Raw genomic sequence first — 19577 nt, forward strand, 5'->3', positions numbered from 1 at the left:
CTTGTCCTCTTACAGGTAAATATGTGGCAGGATTTTCTTCATACTGTTCTCAGCTTCTTGTTTAATGGGTCATGATACCAGTTGAGGCTTCAAATGTATAGCAGAGAGTTAATAATTCCTAATAGTGGGTACTACTGCTATCTAACTCCCAAAACAGCTTTTTATAGTCAAGAGAAGTGAACAATTTTGGGGCCAAACTGTTCATTCCACTTTAGTTCTTATATCTTTTGGAAATGTGGTAAAATTCTATTATTTCTCAAACTGAGGAAGATCAGTCTGTTGAAAATCTTTTATCTGAAGGTGTCACCTCAGACTGGCAATTATGCATGAAAAGAAATTTTGAAGTTGTAAGACAGAATAATAATGAAATAATAATGAAGAAATAACATCAGCAATTTTAAAACTACCCGAACAATTATTCAAGTCATTCTGACAGCACTGGGAATAAAACATCTCTAAGTAACAACACTTCTTTGGGTTTTGTTTGTTTGTTTGTTCTTTACCTGTGTATAAAACCCATTGAGTGAATAGCATCTAATGCAAGAACAACTTCAGCAGTATAAAATCTTGCCCATTTCTCAGGAACATCATAGTTGCTCATTAAATTCACAAGGTCCCCACCAGGCATGTATTCCATCACCATGTAAAGGTAACGGTCATCTTGGAATGCATAAAATAACTGTTGAAACAAATAAACAAAGAACAAGTCACTGAATATTCCAGTTATCTTTGCTTAAAATCTTTAGCCTTCTGCACGCTGGAAATCCAAGGAATTTCTGCACAAACTGATCCACAGATTAACAGAATTGCTGACACTACTGCAGCAGCTTTGCATCATTCAGCAGACCTCTAAAAAAAAGAGTTAATCTCTAGAGACTATTTCTACCAGATCTTTTGTCCCTTTACCTTATAATGGAAGGATTATGGCTCTGGCTATGGAATACAGTTCTTACTTATTAATCTGGTGCAATAAAACTTGAGGTCATTTCAAAGACTGCTCATCTGCATAAATGGACAAGATGCTTCCTTACTCCCTGGGATGCTAGTTGACCCATATGTTAATATAACACTACTGCACTGCAAACATCTGCCTGATTCTATTTGTGTTACCACCAAATATTTATTGTTCTATTGTGAATTCATTGTTTGTCATTCATTGTTTATAAAATGATTTTAAATTTTAAAAAATTCAGTAAAAATATTTCCCTTACAGTTGTCAATGCTCTGTTCACCATCAGTAGTGGGAGCGGATTTAAGTTTTGTAACTTAAACATTTTTTTTAAGTCATAAAAGCAGTATTCTGGACAATCACTCCCAGAAAGAAAGTAATGTAGTTACCTATTTGATGTAGGTAAGTCTTAAAAAATTCTGTTTATTTCTAACCTAACACAAGAATTCACATGCTTAAGGGTAAGAATAGTTTAAACTAACAAGTTAACATGCACGCACACAAATATATGATCATCTCTTCAGGCACACTCCTTGTAAACTTCAAAGGCAGCAATACCTCCCAAAAAATTGTCAGTGATAACACTAAAATGAGGAATAAGAAACAGAGGGGGCACACTTTGCAGTCAAACATACATACAGAAATTAGAATATACAGAACCTGCATCTTAAGCATATATTTTTGATATACTGGATGCCTCAAAGAATTACTATAGAGAAGGCTCATCAGTTTTAACTTATATCTACTAAGATATTTAATAATAAACAGAATAGCTTATCTTGTAATTATTAAGACAAAATACAGTTTGGAAGCAACTGCAATATCTGCTATTTGTTGTGTACAGCATTTCTAATGTTAAAAATGTATTTTCCTAACAGACCGATATAACCAAAAAGGGAGTTCAAAAGCCTAAAAATGAAACTGTGTAATTCCAAGTTATAATTTGGTTTACATAGTGTTATAAYGAAACAGTTCTGCAATGATAAGTTTTTTCAAAGGAGTATCACTATACCTGAACAACCCAGGGACTATTAGCAAAAGCCATAATATCCCTTTCTTCCCAGAAGAATGCAGAATCTGATCGTTTTATCATCTCAAATTTGCTCAAAAGTTTCATAGCATAGACTCTCCTTGAGGATTTATGCCTCACCTATGAAAACAAATTTGACATACAGAACACATTAGTTTCCCACATTAATATATGAAGAATAATAGCATGTATATTATCTTCCTGCTTCACTCTATTTAACGTGTTTTATAATATTCTTCATATTGTTATAAAAAATGATACATTTTAAGTCTATAGAATTACATTGCATTATACAACAATATATGCATTGCTTTTAAAATACTTGCTAAAACTGTTCACACAGAAGTCCATAGCCACAATATTCACTTTGTAATTTGTATGTATTTGTCTTAGAAAGGACAAATACTTGCACCTGTTAAATAATATAAATGTAAACCTATAAACATTTTCCAGAGATGATTAGCAGACATGTATACTTACTGACATATTTCAAGTATTTTCCACCAGTTCTCAACTTAGTAGAGCAGCATGAGCAAGCCTGGCTGTTAATTTGTTGCAAACAACAAACACCTCTCAGAGAGAAATGTGTCCACAAAACTCTAGTACAAATCTCTAAACTTGTAGAAATTCTTTTAGTCCTAAAGATTTGTTCAAGTGTCCACATAAACAGTGGCAAAGACCGGTTTTCTTGATTACAAGCAATACATATTCTGTTTTATTTTAATAGAAGAAACATAGCTACAAAACAGAATGAGTATTTGTGCATATTCAGAATACTGAAAGATAAGAGCCTCAAAAACATCTTCACGGGATAAAAAGAAAAAACCCTCTGAGCTTAAAGCGATAATATTATAAGACTTTGTCTTTTAAATACCTTATTCAGAAATAGACATATGAGCAAATACTACAAAAAACATTCAAATGTACAAATAAAAACATAACTTACCAACTGAACCTCCCCAAATGCACCTCTACCAATCACCTTCACTACTTCATAATCTTCAGCTTTCATGCGCAGATCTCTCATTTTATTTACTGTGTCTTTATCTACACAAAAGAGAATCACATTTCCTATATAATCAATTTAAACACATTCTTCTTTCAGCTTTTTGTAATTATTAGATGTGTTGCTTAAAGAGGGGACTCCCTTTTTAAACCACCTACTGCAACCGCATGAGCTCGTTCTCATTACCCTAGTAACTGAAACCTGACGCTAACATAATACAACAACTCTACTGCACAATCAAATTATCAGAAATCTTGATTTGAGAAGTTCTTCAAAATAAATACCTGCAAAAAAAGTGACACAAAAATTTCATGTCCAGGGTAATCTGGCTTGTAAACAGATGAGTATGAAAGATTATTTCTGAGCAAATATGCAACACATCTGAGAAAATATCATGAAGTATACATAGGAAACACTTCAAGAAACTCCTTTTAAAAAAAGCACACTTCCAGTATTCTGGACTTTTATTACTCTTAATACTGAAAAAAATAGATTTTAATGTAAAACATGCAGTGGGAATCACTGTAATTATTTATATAAACCTGTCATTCTATAAACTACAATAATTTACAAACTCCCAGTGGGCAGATATTCTAATTCCAAATTCGGTCATAGATTAAAACAGTCTATTTTAATCCATGTGGGTCAACACTGGCATGAGATTATATGGAAAAGCTTCATGTTTCAGCATTTCTAAAAGTAAGGAACAACTACTAGACCAGATACACTTCTAATAAAATAAATTATACAACAGTATTTTTATCTTCAAAAATAGCTTTCTAGGTCCAAAAGCAAAGTTTATGAAGTAGTATGGGTAGGGGAAGAAAAGGGAGGAAAAATGCCATTTTTGGAGTTTATATTTAAAAAATGATTTGGCAGACAACAGAAAATTACCATTAGAGTTTTATGTACACTGGTCATTAGAAGCATACCCAGAAAAGAAATTTCCATATCAAAATAAAGACATATGATTAAACATAATAGAAGTATGACAATAAAGCATATGGTTGACAAGAAAGCATACAAGTAAAACTCAATAAAATTTTATTATGGCTTACAGGAACTCAAAGATAGTTTTGTTTGAATAAATATTCTGCTACATGACTGTTAAACGTAAAACCATCCATTTACACAAGGCAGCATACCACCAGCTCACTAGTTCAATAAACTATACCCTAAGAGGAACGGGATTATGTATATAAACTCTCAAAAATTTTACACAAGGATCAAAATAGTCAGTAATTCTTAAAAAGCATACTTTAGTAATGCATTGCCTTATTATTTGCCCTTTTTTGCAAAGTGAAAATGGATCTACGATGGGGGATGGGTAGGATCACACGGGGCTGAAATGCACCAGTCCCCATGACAACAATTTTCTCCTTAACTTATGCCCAGCAGTCTCATAACAGGAAATCCACCACGTCCGAATGAAAACCCTTTATAATAGTGCCGATGAATGCTAGGCACAATATGAAAAAGCCTGTGGTAAGTGGTTTTCAATCACAAACCTCACCCACGGTCAAAACAGCCGAAGTTTCCTTCAGCAGGTTTTCAAGTCAAAAGTTTTCCAAATACACAGTACAGAGACGAAGTTAAAAAGGGTACTAGAACACAAGATTAAAAATAAACATTGACCTTAATGGCGAAAATAAAATAGCTCAAATAGTTCCAGGCACTTGAATAATTTTAAAAGCGCAGCACTGCTGAATAACAACATTTGGCCTATTGTAGAGACGCCGGCAACGTAGCGCAGCACTTCACGATTGCCAGCCAGCCTCACTTTTAAATGACTGCCACCTGCACTTCCTTCCTGACTGCTCTCATGTACAGCCCAAGCAAGAGTGATTTATTCCCTTGTCGTGCCCACTTGCCTCCAAGCACCTCTTGTGCTTCCTCCAGAAGGCACGGAGGTGAACTTTAGAAATTCTAAATTAAGGGAAATCTACTTYAGGAGCAATTTGAAGTTAAATGTTTTTAAATGATGCACCCCGGGCTTGTGAGCATCTGCAAGTTGCAATTTACTGCTTGGGGGACGTGCTCAATACCTTCAGACACTTGTTACTTGGCAGAGTAACAGCAGCTTTGGAAATTTTACCATGAGATTCAAAGAGCTGTTAATCACTGTTTATCAGGTTGCAACACGTTTAACTAGGCAGTACCATATCTGCCATGAACAGTGGAGGACACAGACAGGTTATGCTATATGAACAGGCGAGACAGCTCCCACGGCAGAGGACAGCATCTCCCCCTTGGCCTGAAATTTGATTATAAGCTTACAGGGCCGCCTTGCAGTAAACTGAGTTCCTGCTGCAAAGGTTGCAGTCTCAGCCATCCTCATGAGGAGGTTTAGATGTTCCTTTCTCTTCAAATTCTATATAGTAGAAAATTTTAAAGGTACTGGGTTTTGCAAAAATAACCCCCACAACTTTAGGTGACAGAAGCAGCTATTTAAGGCTCCACAAACAAAACATAAGTCAGAATTTTTTTATTAGGGCCTGAGAGAAAATAAGAGGGGATAAAGACTGTCATCATTAGTCTATAAAATAAAGTAAGCAGGCTTCCAGAATGATGGTACAAGCTGTTTGGACAGCAACTACTGCAGAAGGGTATTTTTAAACAGCTTTCCATTAGAACTAAAGTAAACATGAAAACGTTCCTATATGTCTTAGGTTACATTAAAAAAAGCCCCCAAATTTTTTTTTAATCAGAAGTCTAAGACGAACTAGATTTCACAGTTGCCTTTAAGGCCATCACTCACACAAACACTGCTTGCTTTCATATTTCAGTAAACACAGCAAGATCCCTGTGCTAAAGGCTGTCTGAAGCAAAATAGTTTGCTGTGTTCTGTTTAGCTCCACCTTCTTATTACTTCAGGTTACATCTTACACAGTATATAATTTTTACCTATAGAATATTCTTTATTAATAGACTGTAAACTTAAATTTTCCTTCCCTTTCCTCATCCCCAAATGCAAAAGTGAAGCTTTTTTAAGACGTAATTATTTCACTAATGATGAAAATTACATTCAATTTATCTGATGCAATAAATACTTCTTCCTTTGCCTAATTCAACTTCTCTTTTCTCCAATAAAGTTTCACCACACCTTCTCTACAAACAACTAAGTACACAAAATGTGCAGGGCACGCGATTTCAAATATAGTTTGAAATGTGAAAACTTAGATAGAACATCTGATCTTACCAGCAAGCAGCTTTCATGACAATGAGCCATCAGTTAAATATAGTGGACTTTTATCCATTCCTTCTAGAGTAAACCCCATAAATTTAGGATCACAGCTAATAGCTGGACAAAGTAAACTATTTAAAAACAACTTGAAAAGAGAAGCAAACCCACAAATTTCAATGAACTACTAAGACATAAATTCAACTACTTAAATCCTAAATACTTCATATTTGCCACAAAACCCAATTCATACAACATTTAACTAAGATGTTTAACCTTGTAAAAACACTAATAACATTAATTTAATTTCAAGGCCTGCCCATTCAGTCTACAGACAGCAGCAAGTCTGGAATCAGTGAACATCTCTGCCATGATTTCCAGAATTTATCAATTTGGGAGCCTGTAAAACTGGCTTAATTCTTTAATGCATTTTTTTAAATATATGAATATTATGGAACTATGGCTATCAACAAAAAAAACTTTTTTCATTAAGAAAACTGTTGCAGAGGAGAATGTGCGGGAAATCTTGCAGTAGAAAAATATACAATAAAATAGTAAAAATAAAGTGGCTTCCTTCCTAATTTTAAAAATAGCTCTGCTTGAAGGGTAAAATTAACTTAAAGTTTATAAATTTTAAACTATTTCCAAAAGGCACAGGAGCCAGATTTAACAAGATGGCAAAACAGGATGGTGGTATCTTCCAGTTAAAAAAAAAAAAAAAAAAAAGCCTGCCCACACACCACACATCTTATTTTAACATTTTTTAATTACATATTCTTTTTGTTGCTTAGATAATGAAAACCAAAAGGTCATTTTGCACCTGTTGGTTTGTTTTTAGTTAAGAAAACTACTATGGTAGAGTTTCTTTTTTTTTTCTATGCCCCCCCCAAAAATCCTGAGAAGAATTCTGCAGAGGCATCAACTGCATACACAAAGAAGTACAGCAAGCTACGCAGTGTAAGAATTTCATGGGATAATGAAGAGACCTTGCACACTAAAAAAAGTCAAAAAAACACATGCTGCAGTCTGTCAGTGTTTATTAGAATTTCTTGACACTATATACACGTTATGCCATTTTACTGCTAATTGCTTATGATGCACTAGTACATGAAATTACAAAACGAGTTAACAAAATCCAGAAGCTTGTTCAGAACAAAAGATAAAGATCTTTCTTTTAAAAGGCTCTCTGTCACTGAAAACAATGCCATTTACTTGGGCAACAAGCTTGGACATTCAATTGTTGGGGATTAAATTTGTAGGGGTAACTGTAGTGACTGGAGAAAAAAAAAAAAATCAGACTCTTAAAATAACTTGTACTAAAAAACTTAAGGTACCCCAGCAATCCCTAGTTGCCACTGGAAAAGCTAAGACATCTTTTATTCCTATTTTTGCTGGTATTTATAGGCTTTCTTTGTTATTTAGTAACCAAATATTAAATACTTACACCTGTTTAAGAAATTATCAATGTTTTTGTTTTTTCTTAAGGCAGGAAAATCCAAGTCATATACCAAAGCATCTAATCCATCCTGAAAAAAACACAAACAAACAAAATTAAGTGTTTTGAAAAATAATTACCCTTCTTGCTAGTCAAAGATACATGATAAAAAACATTTGTCCCTACCAATTTTCCATACAAATGAAATAATTCACATTTATTTAATGATTCAACCAGCAGTTACATCTTTAAAGGGCATATAAATATGAAATAGCTGTTGCTCTTCCACTGGACTCTTCAAAATTTAATCTCCATCCATCCCAAAGCAAATTACTTTTATGAATTGCTAATTATGTTAATTAGCTCCACGTTTACATGAAAAAGTAATTTTTTCCAATTATAAAAATTACAAATAGCTCTAAAAAGGTCCATCAACATATTTAAAAGTCACAGCATATCACAGAGCATATAAAGGCACTTGGACAGTAAGTGGCAACTGGCAAACAGAACAGCATGATGTTCATTTATGGCCAAGAGTCAAGCCCCATTTTTTATTCATAACATTTAAGATAACAGATTTACAAAGGAAAGACTTAATTCTTTGTGTACACATGTAATTTCATTGAATTCAGTGGGAATACTCATGAACTGGCTTTATGCACAAAAATTTTACATGAAATACTAGGTTAAAATTAGAAACAGGCACATGCCCATTTGGCAGTACTACTGTTGAATACATCCTCATGGACAAAAATAAAATTAAACAAAAAGATAGTTCTAAGATCTTGTGGAGTACTATAAACTGCCTGACTTGAAGTTTATGGTGGTCTTAATTTTACAAAAAGCATACATTATTCTTGAGTGTATTATGTCTTCTGAGAGGAAAAATTAAACAAGACATTTTGGTTGGGAACTGCAGATATAGTATCTAATTAGAAATATTAAGTCGTCTAGAGAGGTATATCACAAAGAATTAAATATAAATAATGATAGGAAGTCATCTTTATCAACTCGGTAATGTTTAAGTGACAACTGCAAAAATAAAGAGGAAGATCCTGAAACAAATTGCTGGATGCTAACAGAGTGTACTGGGGAAGTACCACTATTTACTTGACCTGCTTCTACATGCACGTCTGTGACAGCTATTATTAACCTGTGCAAAAGTAGGTATTAGACCAGACAAGTTTTTGATATGACTAGTTCAGACCTGATTACATCTGGTTTGAGTGTTTTCAGGTTTTTCAAAAATTATGCAACACAGGATTCAAAGTCAATCTATCAGGCCTTGACTACTGCTTCTAACATACCTCAAGAAACTATGCCTAAAAAAAAGGTACAGTATATGGTTTTTGAAAGCTTATTTTCCAGGAATATGCATTAGAGACTCGCCTAAAGATCTAGATTAAAAATTAGCCTGTGATCTGTCACTTCCAATTCAAATCTACTCTGTTTCCCCAGTCTATAAAAGTTTTTGAGCTATAAAAATCAATGCTATCAAAATCAAAATTATTTATAGGTTTGTGGTCCTCACTTTTAAATTATTTAAGAGAGAAGTAATTTACTTCAGATATAATGAGAACAAACAATAAAATCACACTAGAATTTGAAAACATGGGTAAGGAAATAAAAATACAAGGACAATCAGAATGACTTTAAAAGCTGTTAAAAATTAAATCTGTTAATTTCATTCCATAAAAACATTCCTGTTTTAAGTTAGCTCTCCATACAGTGCCTTAACTGAGACCCTGAAGAAATGTTACAATGGAAATGACAATCAAGTATGTCAGTATCTTCGTATTAAATATGAAGCCAGCTTTTGCATCTTGGCTATATTTCCATTTTGTAGTAAACTGTTAAGATTTAAGGGATCATCTTTTTAGATTTATACTAATGATGAAAAATAAAAGCGACTGATTACAGAAAAACATAACAGAAAAACTACTTAAGGGGCCAGTTATATAAACGGGAGAACGAAAACCAGTAACAGCTTGGACCCTAGTCAGATGTGGGGAAAAGCTATGCAGCCTATGCGCAAATCAGTGAGAAATAYTTAGCAAGCTACTCAAAGACACACTTTCCAAAGACACATAGTAAACATGCAGAAAATACACTGAAGAATTTCAAACTCTTTAGCAACTTTAGTGCAGGAAACCACGATAGCTGGTTGCAAAGCAGTACAAAGTACACCGGTAGTTCTACGCATGGAGTCCCCCACTGCGAGGAACAGCAGGTAAAGAACCTCTGCAGGGCTGCTAGGTCACAGCTGTGGATCTTTAAGAGCAAACGAGCAATGATGATGATGAACTGCCAATGGTTGGGGTCCATTCTGCCCTTAGTCCTTCAAATAAGTTGAGCCAATTAATTTGTCCAGGGTCGCGGCTAACAGAGATCACTTCTCCACAACAGCAAGCAAGAGAACAACGTAATTCTCAAAATTCTGATTTCCTCTGGGGCAGTGCAATTACTCGCTTCCTGCTTCACTGCAGAGCTTGTGTCAAAAGCCAAAATTTAGTCCTTTCATTTTTTTGTTTTTAGGGAAGGGGAAAACTGACATTTTTTTAAACACTGAACACAACAGGTGGGAATATTTACAAATTTTAATATTAACTTTATTTTTGCACCACACGTTAAAATGAAAGTCTACCAAGAAAAATGCAAAAAATACCATGGTTTCATTCGTTTGTCAGGCTTTTGGGTTTGTGTTTCTTTAAAAAGCTCTAAAAATAAAGATGAAAGGTAATATAAGCAAATTCAGTTTTGACGGGCAAAGGTGGATTTTCAATACTGTTTAATTTAGAATTAACCAGGAAAACATTGCCTTTCAAATCTTAGAGGTGAATTCTTCCAAACAAAACATTTAACTCAGAACAAAAACGAACTCTGAAACAGAAACACAGATTCAAATTACTTGATGATCTTAAGTTTATCTTAAATCACACTTCAAAAATCATGCAGACAACATCTAAGAAAACARCATGTCAAAAGCTTCCTATTTAAAATAGTCTCTTCAATAATCAGCTCCCCTTTGCTACAGTATCCACAAAAGAAACTACCTTGCCTCAAATCCTTCATTAAAAATAAGGGGGAGAGGCAGGGGGAAGGAAAGTCTTATAATGATTGAGAGACTTGTAAAACCTTAATTCTCAAAATTATTCATTTCTTTGATTGAAATATGTTTCTGAAGAAAAAAGCATGATATTATTTTAATGGTGGACTGTAAATACAAGACTAAGCTTTAGCTTATTTTAGAGAATTGGGATATTCTCTTTAACTAATCTACACCCAAAATAAATAAACCTTTGTGAATAATGGAAGTCAAATATTTGAGATACCAATGTATAATGTAAAACATGAAACAGCCTTTTTATTTCATTTACATTAGCTGAACTGGAAAAAGTGGGGAACTCTACAACCTGTGCAAGTACGAAGGGAAACTCGAGGTGGGGCTATTTGCAGTGGTATCACTGGGCTTTAGCAATTACGATTAGGAGAAAATAAGGTAATGGCCAAAGGGAAAGAGACACGGGATCATTATTGTTTTCATCCCTTAGATGGCCGCAGAGAGAATTAACTGCTCAGCTCTCGTTTCCTCCTTGCTCACCAGTCTTTCAATACACCATCTGACCTCCTTCCTAACACAGAGGGGAAGGGACATCTTCCTTCCATGACCCTCCTTCTCTTAAACCAAAAAGGATAGTTAGACATCATTACAAATCAGTAACCACACATCCAATAATTCAACATGCTTTATTAAATAAGCAGGCATCATTTTTACCAAGATACCTAGCAAAGAGTGTAAGAACAAGTCCAGCATATGGTAATACTTTTCTGATGCATTTGTGACCAGAAATGGCCTCTTCATATTTAACAGCTCTAGTTAGAATTCTCTTCCACAATTTTGTCTAATCATTTTCTGTACAAGTTTTTTGCATTCACAGCCATTTCCCCAAAGGAACAGACTCCCTACCCACCTGGTCCACACCATGATTTTACACGCTTTCATCACTTCTCCCCTGGTCATCTCTTTTCCAATTACTCTTGTATAAAAGCTATTTTACTTCGTCCCTGCCCCCCATCACACTCTGCTTTTTTCTATTTCTACTATATACATTTTGAGTAAGGGAAAGAAACTGCAAATAATACTGAAGTTGTGAGCATGCCATAAATACACACAGCAGCATAATGATTCCTGTTCTTTTCTTTAGGTTATTAACTGAAATACTTGAGTTCTTTTGACTGTCACTGTATCCTACGTTGACCCCTTTAAAAAACTAGCTACTATAAATCAAAGCTAGTACAAACACCCAAAAACAGACACCCAAAAACAGATGTATACAAAAATGAGAGTTTTTCCCATGTACTCGCTTAACCTCTATCAATGCTAAATTTTACCTATCATTTTTAATCAATCAGGCACCAAGGAATATTTATTTCTTCTGCAGTTTGTTATAGCTTTAATTTTTACTACCCTGTCCTCAGTAAATTCTCTCATCTCATTATTCATCTTTTAAATCACCTATTACTATGTGAAATAGCACAGGTCTGTTAGACCCCACTATTCGTCTCTCTACCTTGAGTAAAGTGATCACCAACTCTCACTTCATTCATGTATCCATGAGACAACCCCAGCCCAAAGCAGCTTAAACAAGAGCCTTATCAAAAGCTTTTTGGAAAATCACACTGACTGTAGGAACCAGACCTGTCTTATTCTCATACTCAGCAATTCCTCCAAGGAACTGCACTAGGTTTGCAAAGCACAAGTTTACAACACCTGTGTTAACTCTTCCTCAACATGACATGTACAGGCTCACTTGCTCTGCTAGGAGCTGTGGGCGCCTGCATTCTCCCCAAGAACTTTTGTTTTTCTTTCAAAAAAACAAAAACTGTTTATTTACCATCTTCCATACCAGTGTTGCCAAAATAGTTTTAAGCAATAAGGCATATAAACACTAAGGTTTTATAAATATGTGTGTGTGCGTATTTGTGCATACATGTGAGTATATATATACACACACATATACATACACACATACTATATGCCTGTATAAGATATGTGATCAGATAGATATGAAAAAGATGGACAAATGTCAGCTAGACTCAGAAATCTTACTATTTATGCCAATTTGTACAAAAGCCTTTCCTAGGACCACTTCAGTTTGAGAGAGATCCTCCAGCACGAACACTGCAAAGAAGGATTCCAGTATGGAAACTCCCCTCAGCTTCTTTATGAAGAAATGTGCAAAAAGATTCCTGCCACAGCCTTCTCCTTTACCTTCCCTTCAGTTGTTCCTATAAATATAAGATGCAGTAATGTGTAAAAGTTATCAGTAACATACATCACACAGAGTTTCTTAGCAATGAATTTCACAGGCTGTTATGTTAACCTTCTTTGGTTAGATCCCTCTGAAGTTTGCTTGTTTTATTTAATGTGACCTAAGGTGCTCTATGTCAACTGGAATTTTTCGTCACATTTTGGTCTATACCTATTCCCAAAGTTTTTAATGCATTAAACTGTCAGTCCTACTACAACTACACTGGACTACATACTCTGTACATTCCTTAGTCTCAAAACTCATTACAATACATGTAACGTTGTGTTTATTCAGATGCAAGAAATCTATAAATTTCACTATAAATTGCCTTAATAATGTTAGGATATTTCAAAATATACTCCATCAAGAAAATCCAGTTTGGCAAAATTGCATTAACTTAGGATCCCTTAGTGACATACAATCAAAAATATACTACATGATCTACATTGTGAGGGTACAGTTATAACATCTTTACATCTTGAAATTTGTTACCTTGCACAAATTTCATTATGACATAACATTGTCTAGTGAAAGTATATCATAAACAAAAAGGTACTAAACCCAGATGAAACTTWGCTACTGAGACACTTGTGTATTTTACTATTTAGCTGTCATTCAAAGAAGTAAGAAAAATGTTACGGGTATTATCAGCATACAAAAGTTGCATTCCTTAGACTGACTGGCAGTTACCCAAGTTTAAAGTCGTTGCTGCTTTTCCTTTTTTGGAGAGAGCACAGTAAGTCTTAACATCTACAATCATAACCATCCATATTTTAGTACCCTGTATTGTAGCTATTTTCTGTTTATTTCTATAATCCTGAAGCTTCCCCCTCATACTTAAAACGTACAAAACTGATGGAACTGAGTTCATGTGTTCAAGCATAATTTGTTATAATGCCCAGCCATACACACACGATCTCTGTGGTGAACTATCAATATTGAGATAGTCTAACTGGTATAAGTGAGTAGTTAATTTATACATATTACTTTCAAATGTGCATGAAAAGTAATACCTCGACTCTATCATCCAAAAAATTAGAAGTTTCTTTGAATTGTTTTGTCTACAGCACCAAAATTTCCTTCTTCCTCAAGGCTACAGCTTGTGCTTTTGGTTTGCATAAAAATAGTTTCTGGAATGAATCATTCTATTAAAAAAATCCTTAACCCCCTACCAGTAGGGCAAGTGATAAGAGCGCAGACCCCATTACAACACTTAGTTTTGCATGTAACAGCCATTACTCACTTTTGACAAGGACAGAAACTTTCTTCTGATGCTATCATCATTGCTATCTCAACTGAGAGAAAATCTTAAACCACTATTTCATACTGTTTTGGGGAATACTCCTGTTTCACTGGTAAGAAAAACACACATGCGCATGGAGGACTCTCCTCTAGTGCCAAAGATTAATAGCCTTTTTTAACAGACAAGAATAAGCTTACCTGAGAAACAAGTACTGAACAGATCCATACATTTCACTAATTTCAGGCAAAAACACTGTTTGAAAGCCAACTTTCAGGCCAATGCCAATAGGGCAACATTTAGTTATCTCTATACAGAAGATTCCTCTGAGTACCTAGGTATATGTTGATCACACTCAATTCATTCACTTTGCTGCCCAGAGTACACAGAATAGCAGTTTAGCACTTCAGCTTTAAAGTATGTAAGTCAATGTACACAGAGTTATGGCACTCCATTTAACAATTTTTATTAAATGGTTATACCAGGCAAAGCATATACAGCAAACTGACATGTTAACCTGAGCACAAGGCACTTGATTCACATTGCATTCTTGTTGCCAGCATGACAGAGCTCTATAGAGCTTGATATTTCTTTGCATCTTGCAACACCCATACGTTAACCTAAATTAGCAAAAGCTCTTTAAGACATATTGTTTCATGAAAAAAATCTTCTTAAAACCTCAGTAAAGAGATCTTGAAACTTGAAGGCAAGATACGCAGTTGCAAACTTCACCCATATCACATTCTGTACAGTTAGACATATACGTACTTACATTCTGTTCAAACATCAACAGTGTAACATTTTTAGTGACAATTTCTTAGACTATACACTTACTACAGGACTCGGTACATTTTCATATATAACAAAATACATGCTGTCGATAACTCCAGAGCCCACAGACCTCTCACACTAATGCTAACATCCAAATTAGCACAGAAGGAAGCCTTAGACACTTGTCTACAGATGTGTATGCATACAAGTAGTGACGCTCTTTCTCAGACGGGTAACATTTCTGGGTCTAGCTGTTTTTCCACAGCAGCAACAGGTCTTGTCACCTGAGATGTCTCCATTAAAAATAAAATGCAGTGCAATTCGGTGAACGTAACTCAGCTGTACTAAACATGCAGGAATCTCATCAGTATCTAGTGGCACCTACAATCCTTGGGCTTCCTACACAGCTGAGGGCAAGGGCTAGTTTCCTCACATCAGAGCCCTTTTGTACCCACTGACTAGACAGAGGAATCTTGGATCCATAATTCTGAATTGCACCAATTTGGGTGCACAGCTCATATTGTCTGAAGATGTAGTTCAGATATAAGTTGTTTTTTTTTTCTCTTCGAATTCAACACTTTACTACATTAAAATTTTACAAACATATTTTATTGCAGTTAATAATCTTTAAATCCAAATAGACATTCAGCATATCAGCATATTATTTCAGTTTAGCATCAAAATTAATTTATTTAATATTACATCTTAAAGAAAAGCTAGCAGACGAGATAGCAGCGTCTTCAAGAAAGATGAAGAATATAGACCAAAATATCACCAATATTTCAGTAAAATTTATGCAGAAATAGGTACAGTATATATTGCTTGAAATAGTTCAAGGAGAGGCATAACAGTAGGAAAAGCTGATTGCTATTAACCTGAATTATTATTATTTTATTTCACATACAAAAGAGAATTTCAGATATTTGTAGTTTATTTTCCTTAAGAAAGGATCACTCAAATGGATTGATAAACTACCCGGGCAGGTTTTACAAACTACATAAAGCTTCTACACCAAGTATGGCAATTTCTGCCATCAAGAGGATACCTTATGCAAAAATAATAAAATGGTTGTATAAGTGTCCGGAGGGCTATTCAGATTCTTGATATTTTAATATGTTGAAAACAGATGACATGTCAAGCTTAAATGATTTATCAAGCTATATTTGAACTCACAATAGGACTAAATAAAGTGTAGGAACAGCTTCTTAAAACTGCCTTTTTCAATAATTATATTGAATGGCCTGAATGCATGTATACTTACAATATGTATTTTATATATATGTTTTTAATAGTGTTAAAAGAAAAGGAAATATTAGTAGTTTAAGAACTGACTGATGTTTGTCAGCATGGACCTGGCATTCCAAAGTTACTTCAAAGCTTAGTATTACTAAGTGCCTCATGAGTCTAGAATTCCCAGCTACTATAACAACTGCAACTAGAGATAAGCAGCCCATCTGATGTATGGAAGGATAACATTATCCGCAAAAATGTCTTGGGGGGGGGGGAAGTGACCTCATATCCTATCACGTTCTCAAAGTTCTCAGATTTGCCCAAATACAAGGCATATCCCGTTCCCCCCCACCTAAAATGTAAAGTATCTACTTTAAAAAAAAAGTCAGAACGTATTTATAAACTACATCAGCAAAAAGCTTTGCAAGACCTCCACAGCATTCTTCAATTGAGAGGACAGACTCTGCCACAGGCAGAACACACATATCTACTACTTCAGGTTTAGAAGTCATCACAACGTTTTTATTTTAATAAACACACTTAGGATTACCAATTTAGATCAGCAGGAGTAAACACTTCAAAGAACACTCACTAGAAAGCAAAAGTAGAAGGGATAAAAAGCAACACTATCAATGCAAATAGTGGTACAGAAACTTCCCTTCAATAAAATACCATAGAAAAAAGACAGCCAGACCAGAGATATGGAAGAATAAAGGAAAACTGTTCCACTATCAGCTCAGAAGTCTTAGGCTTCTTCAGGCAGCAGCCTTTAAGGAATCAGTTAAAGACTTGAAAGTCAAAGAGAAGCAACTGCACAACTCTATAAAGAAAGAAATAGTGGTATTTAGCAAAGGAAATAAACAAAACGGTCACATTTGTAGCTTAGAAAACGGCTGTTTGCCTCCTAGATTTTTTCCAGGCTGCTATCCATGAAACCAGACTTCAGGAAATAAACTTGGGGCAGTTGGACAAGATGTGAACTAGCAGGATAACAACTTGTTCATAAGAGGAAACATAACACATTATTGCAAGGAGTATAAATCAAAGTGCATTACATCCTAATATGCAAAGCAACTTTAGATCTTTTAGCTCAACACATCATGGTAAAGGTAGAATAAGTTCTCCCCCTCAATAATTTAAATTGCTGCCTCCATCTGCCCCATTAGAGCTTTGAAAGGGGTTATCTTTGTTACAGGTAAAAGCATGACTAGTGAAGTTTGCAATATGACAAGTCAGTGGAAAGATAAACTTCTCCATAAAGCAACAATAACTCACCAGCCATGTAATCCAGGTTAAGCGGAGAACAAGTACTTTGTTTGCCACAAAATAACATTGTGCATCTACTAAAAAGTCATATAAAACAATCAAAAGGTAAGTTCTCCAGAGCTTGAATTGTCAAGGCTAAAGATAGATTGAATTAGTTAAACGATTCTGGTTTAGAAAAGACTCTAAAAAGCTGTACCAAAGAAAGTATTTCTAGCAATAGAGGATCTTTCCACAGAGCCTACAAAGATCTTACAAAAAAGAACACAGTGATTGGAGGCAGAGGCTAGACACATTGAGAGAAAAAAATAAAAGGTACTTAATTTTTACCAGAGGACAGACAACTAATGAAATAGCTTTTCAGGAAAGAGTGAGCACTTTTACATTTTTCCTGCAGAGCCTGGAAACACTGCACACAAAAAACCCAACCCCTTTCCCCCCACACACCAAAAGGGAAACTCTTCCCCAAAACTGTAGAACAAGTTAAAACACTTTTTCAATTGGAGATGAAAAAATTGGCCATGATAAAAGTCCAAAATAAAGGTAACAAAAGAATTATATCAGGAAGAGCTTGCAGACACTGAAAGAGTCATTTGTAAAACTATATGCCCTTCTTTGCTGTCACATGCAACCTGTAGTCTGCAAACAATTCGGGAAGTTGAGCACACGAAAGAGTGCCCGCTTTGCAAAGCGCTGTGATTGCACAAGCTCCTGTCACAGCTCTAGCTGTGCTTCCACAATAAACATTCCATCGCAAGCAATCACAAGTCAAGCAGATATTTGAAATATGTAACTAAACAAGAACTTAGCAGTGCTTAAAAAATTGCATTATGAAACTGCAAAAAGATGCCCAGGCACTAGCAAAGCCTATGGACTTCTTTTTTGTATTGATTAGACGAAAACTTCACTTTTGATAAAACAAAAGATTTATGCACGCATCAAAATAATGCTATTCTATATTTATTCCTCTTTCCATGATAAATAGAGCCATAAGGGATGATTTTAAAATAATGTTTTTAAAAAGGTAATAAAAATTCCATGTGTATTATTTTAGATATGGATAAGTTGCTTCTACTGCCAAGTACTGAGATTCTTCAGAATTCACAGGATTTCATTACTAACAGCAACAAAACAGCATTTTCTTCACATTTTTCAGGGATTTGCACCATTCTAATATTGAACACAGTGTTTCTGCTAACAAACAGTTTCCAGATTCCAGAATTCAATGCATTAAATATATAAACTGACCTACAACAGCATACTTTTGCCCACTACCTTTAGGCAGTATTTAAAAAACAAAACAAAAAACAACAAAAAAGAAAGCTTGTGATACAAACTTTTGTGAACAAAGAGACAAATGATCTCATTTTCAAAATCTACCTGAAGAGAAAACAAGAACATTGACCAAAAATGCAATCAGTAACATAAAATCATATTTAAATACCCTGGACATTTAACTGTGTTTTCAAGTCACTAATAGTGACTGCTCTCAAGCAGAGAGTCATCTGTTTTCACTAGCAAGACCAGAAATTTTAGCAATTCTTCAGCAGTACTTATACTTAATAAATCTAAATACTTCATCAGTATTTAAGATCAATCTCTTCTAAACACTCTTTTTACCCTTTCTGACATCCTTATACAGTCATGACTGAAATCCTTAGTGCTTTGTACTGCAACTAAAAAAAAAAAAAAAAAAAGAGGTGTAACTACAAAACTAAAAACCTACCTCAAAATTTGGTTCCACATTCAAGCACCGAAACTACAGAACAGAATCAAAGTCATCCATGGAAGCTCAGGGTGGCTTCTGCTACTTGGAAATTTCTCATATGATAATCAGTAAGAATTTCATCATATGTAATACAGCAAGGAAACAAGTCAGTTTACCTACAGTATTTCAAGACTAGAAAAAGAGAGGAAGTACTGCAAATTCATCAGTGGGTTCCAGCACTCTAATTTAGGAAGGGAGATGTTGCAACATATTAGGTTTGGAAGTTTGTTTAGGGTCTTTAAAATAAACTGTTCCATGTTTCTTTTAAGCCTTGAGGCTCAAGCTTGGGGAAAGCTAAAGGCAGCAGTTTCATACACCAAGAAAGAACGTATGTCCCAACATTGCCAACACAGTTGCTCAAGCATGAGACATAGACAACAAAATATCTTAAA

General features: G+C 34.8%; 1 protein-coding gene across 2 annotated transcripts in view; it reads right to left on the bottom strand.

The window, feature by feature from the left end:
• ROCK1 (Rho associated coiled-coil containing protein kinase 1) overlaps positions 1-19577 on the bottom strand; it is a 91900-nt gene that overhangs the window by 54637 nt on the left and 17686 nt on the right. For both annotated transcript variants that reach the window (XM_026058600.1, XM_026058602.1), the window contains exons 2-5: positions 7611-7692; positions 2926-3026; positions 1962-2099; positions 504-679 (exon numbers count right to left, since the gene is read on the bottom strand). In XM_026058600.1, coding sequence (XP_025914385.1) covers positions 504-679; positions 1962-2099; positions 2926-3026; positions 7611-7692 — 497 coding nt within the window. The remainder of the gene's footprint in view (positions 1-503; positions 680-1961; positions 2100-2925; positions 3027-7610; positions 7693-19577) is intronic.

This window comes from Apteryx rowi, unplaced genomic scaffold (genome assembly GCF_003343035.1).
Source record: "Apteryx rowi isolate R43461 unplaced genomic scaffold, aptRow1 scaffold_149, whole genome shotgun sequence".
Lineage (NCBI taxonomy): Eukaryota > Metazoa > Chordata > Aves > Apterygiformes > Apterygidae > Apteryx > Apteryx rowi.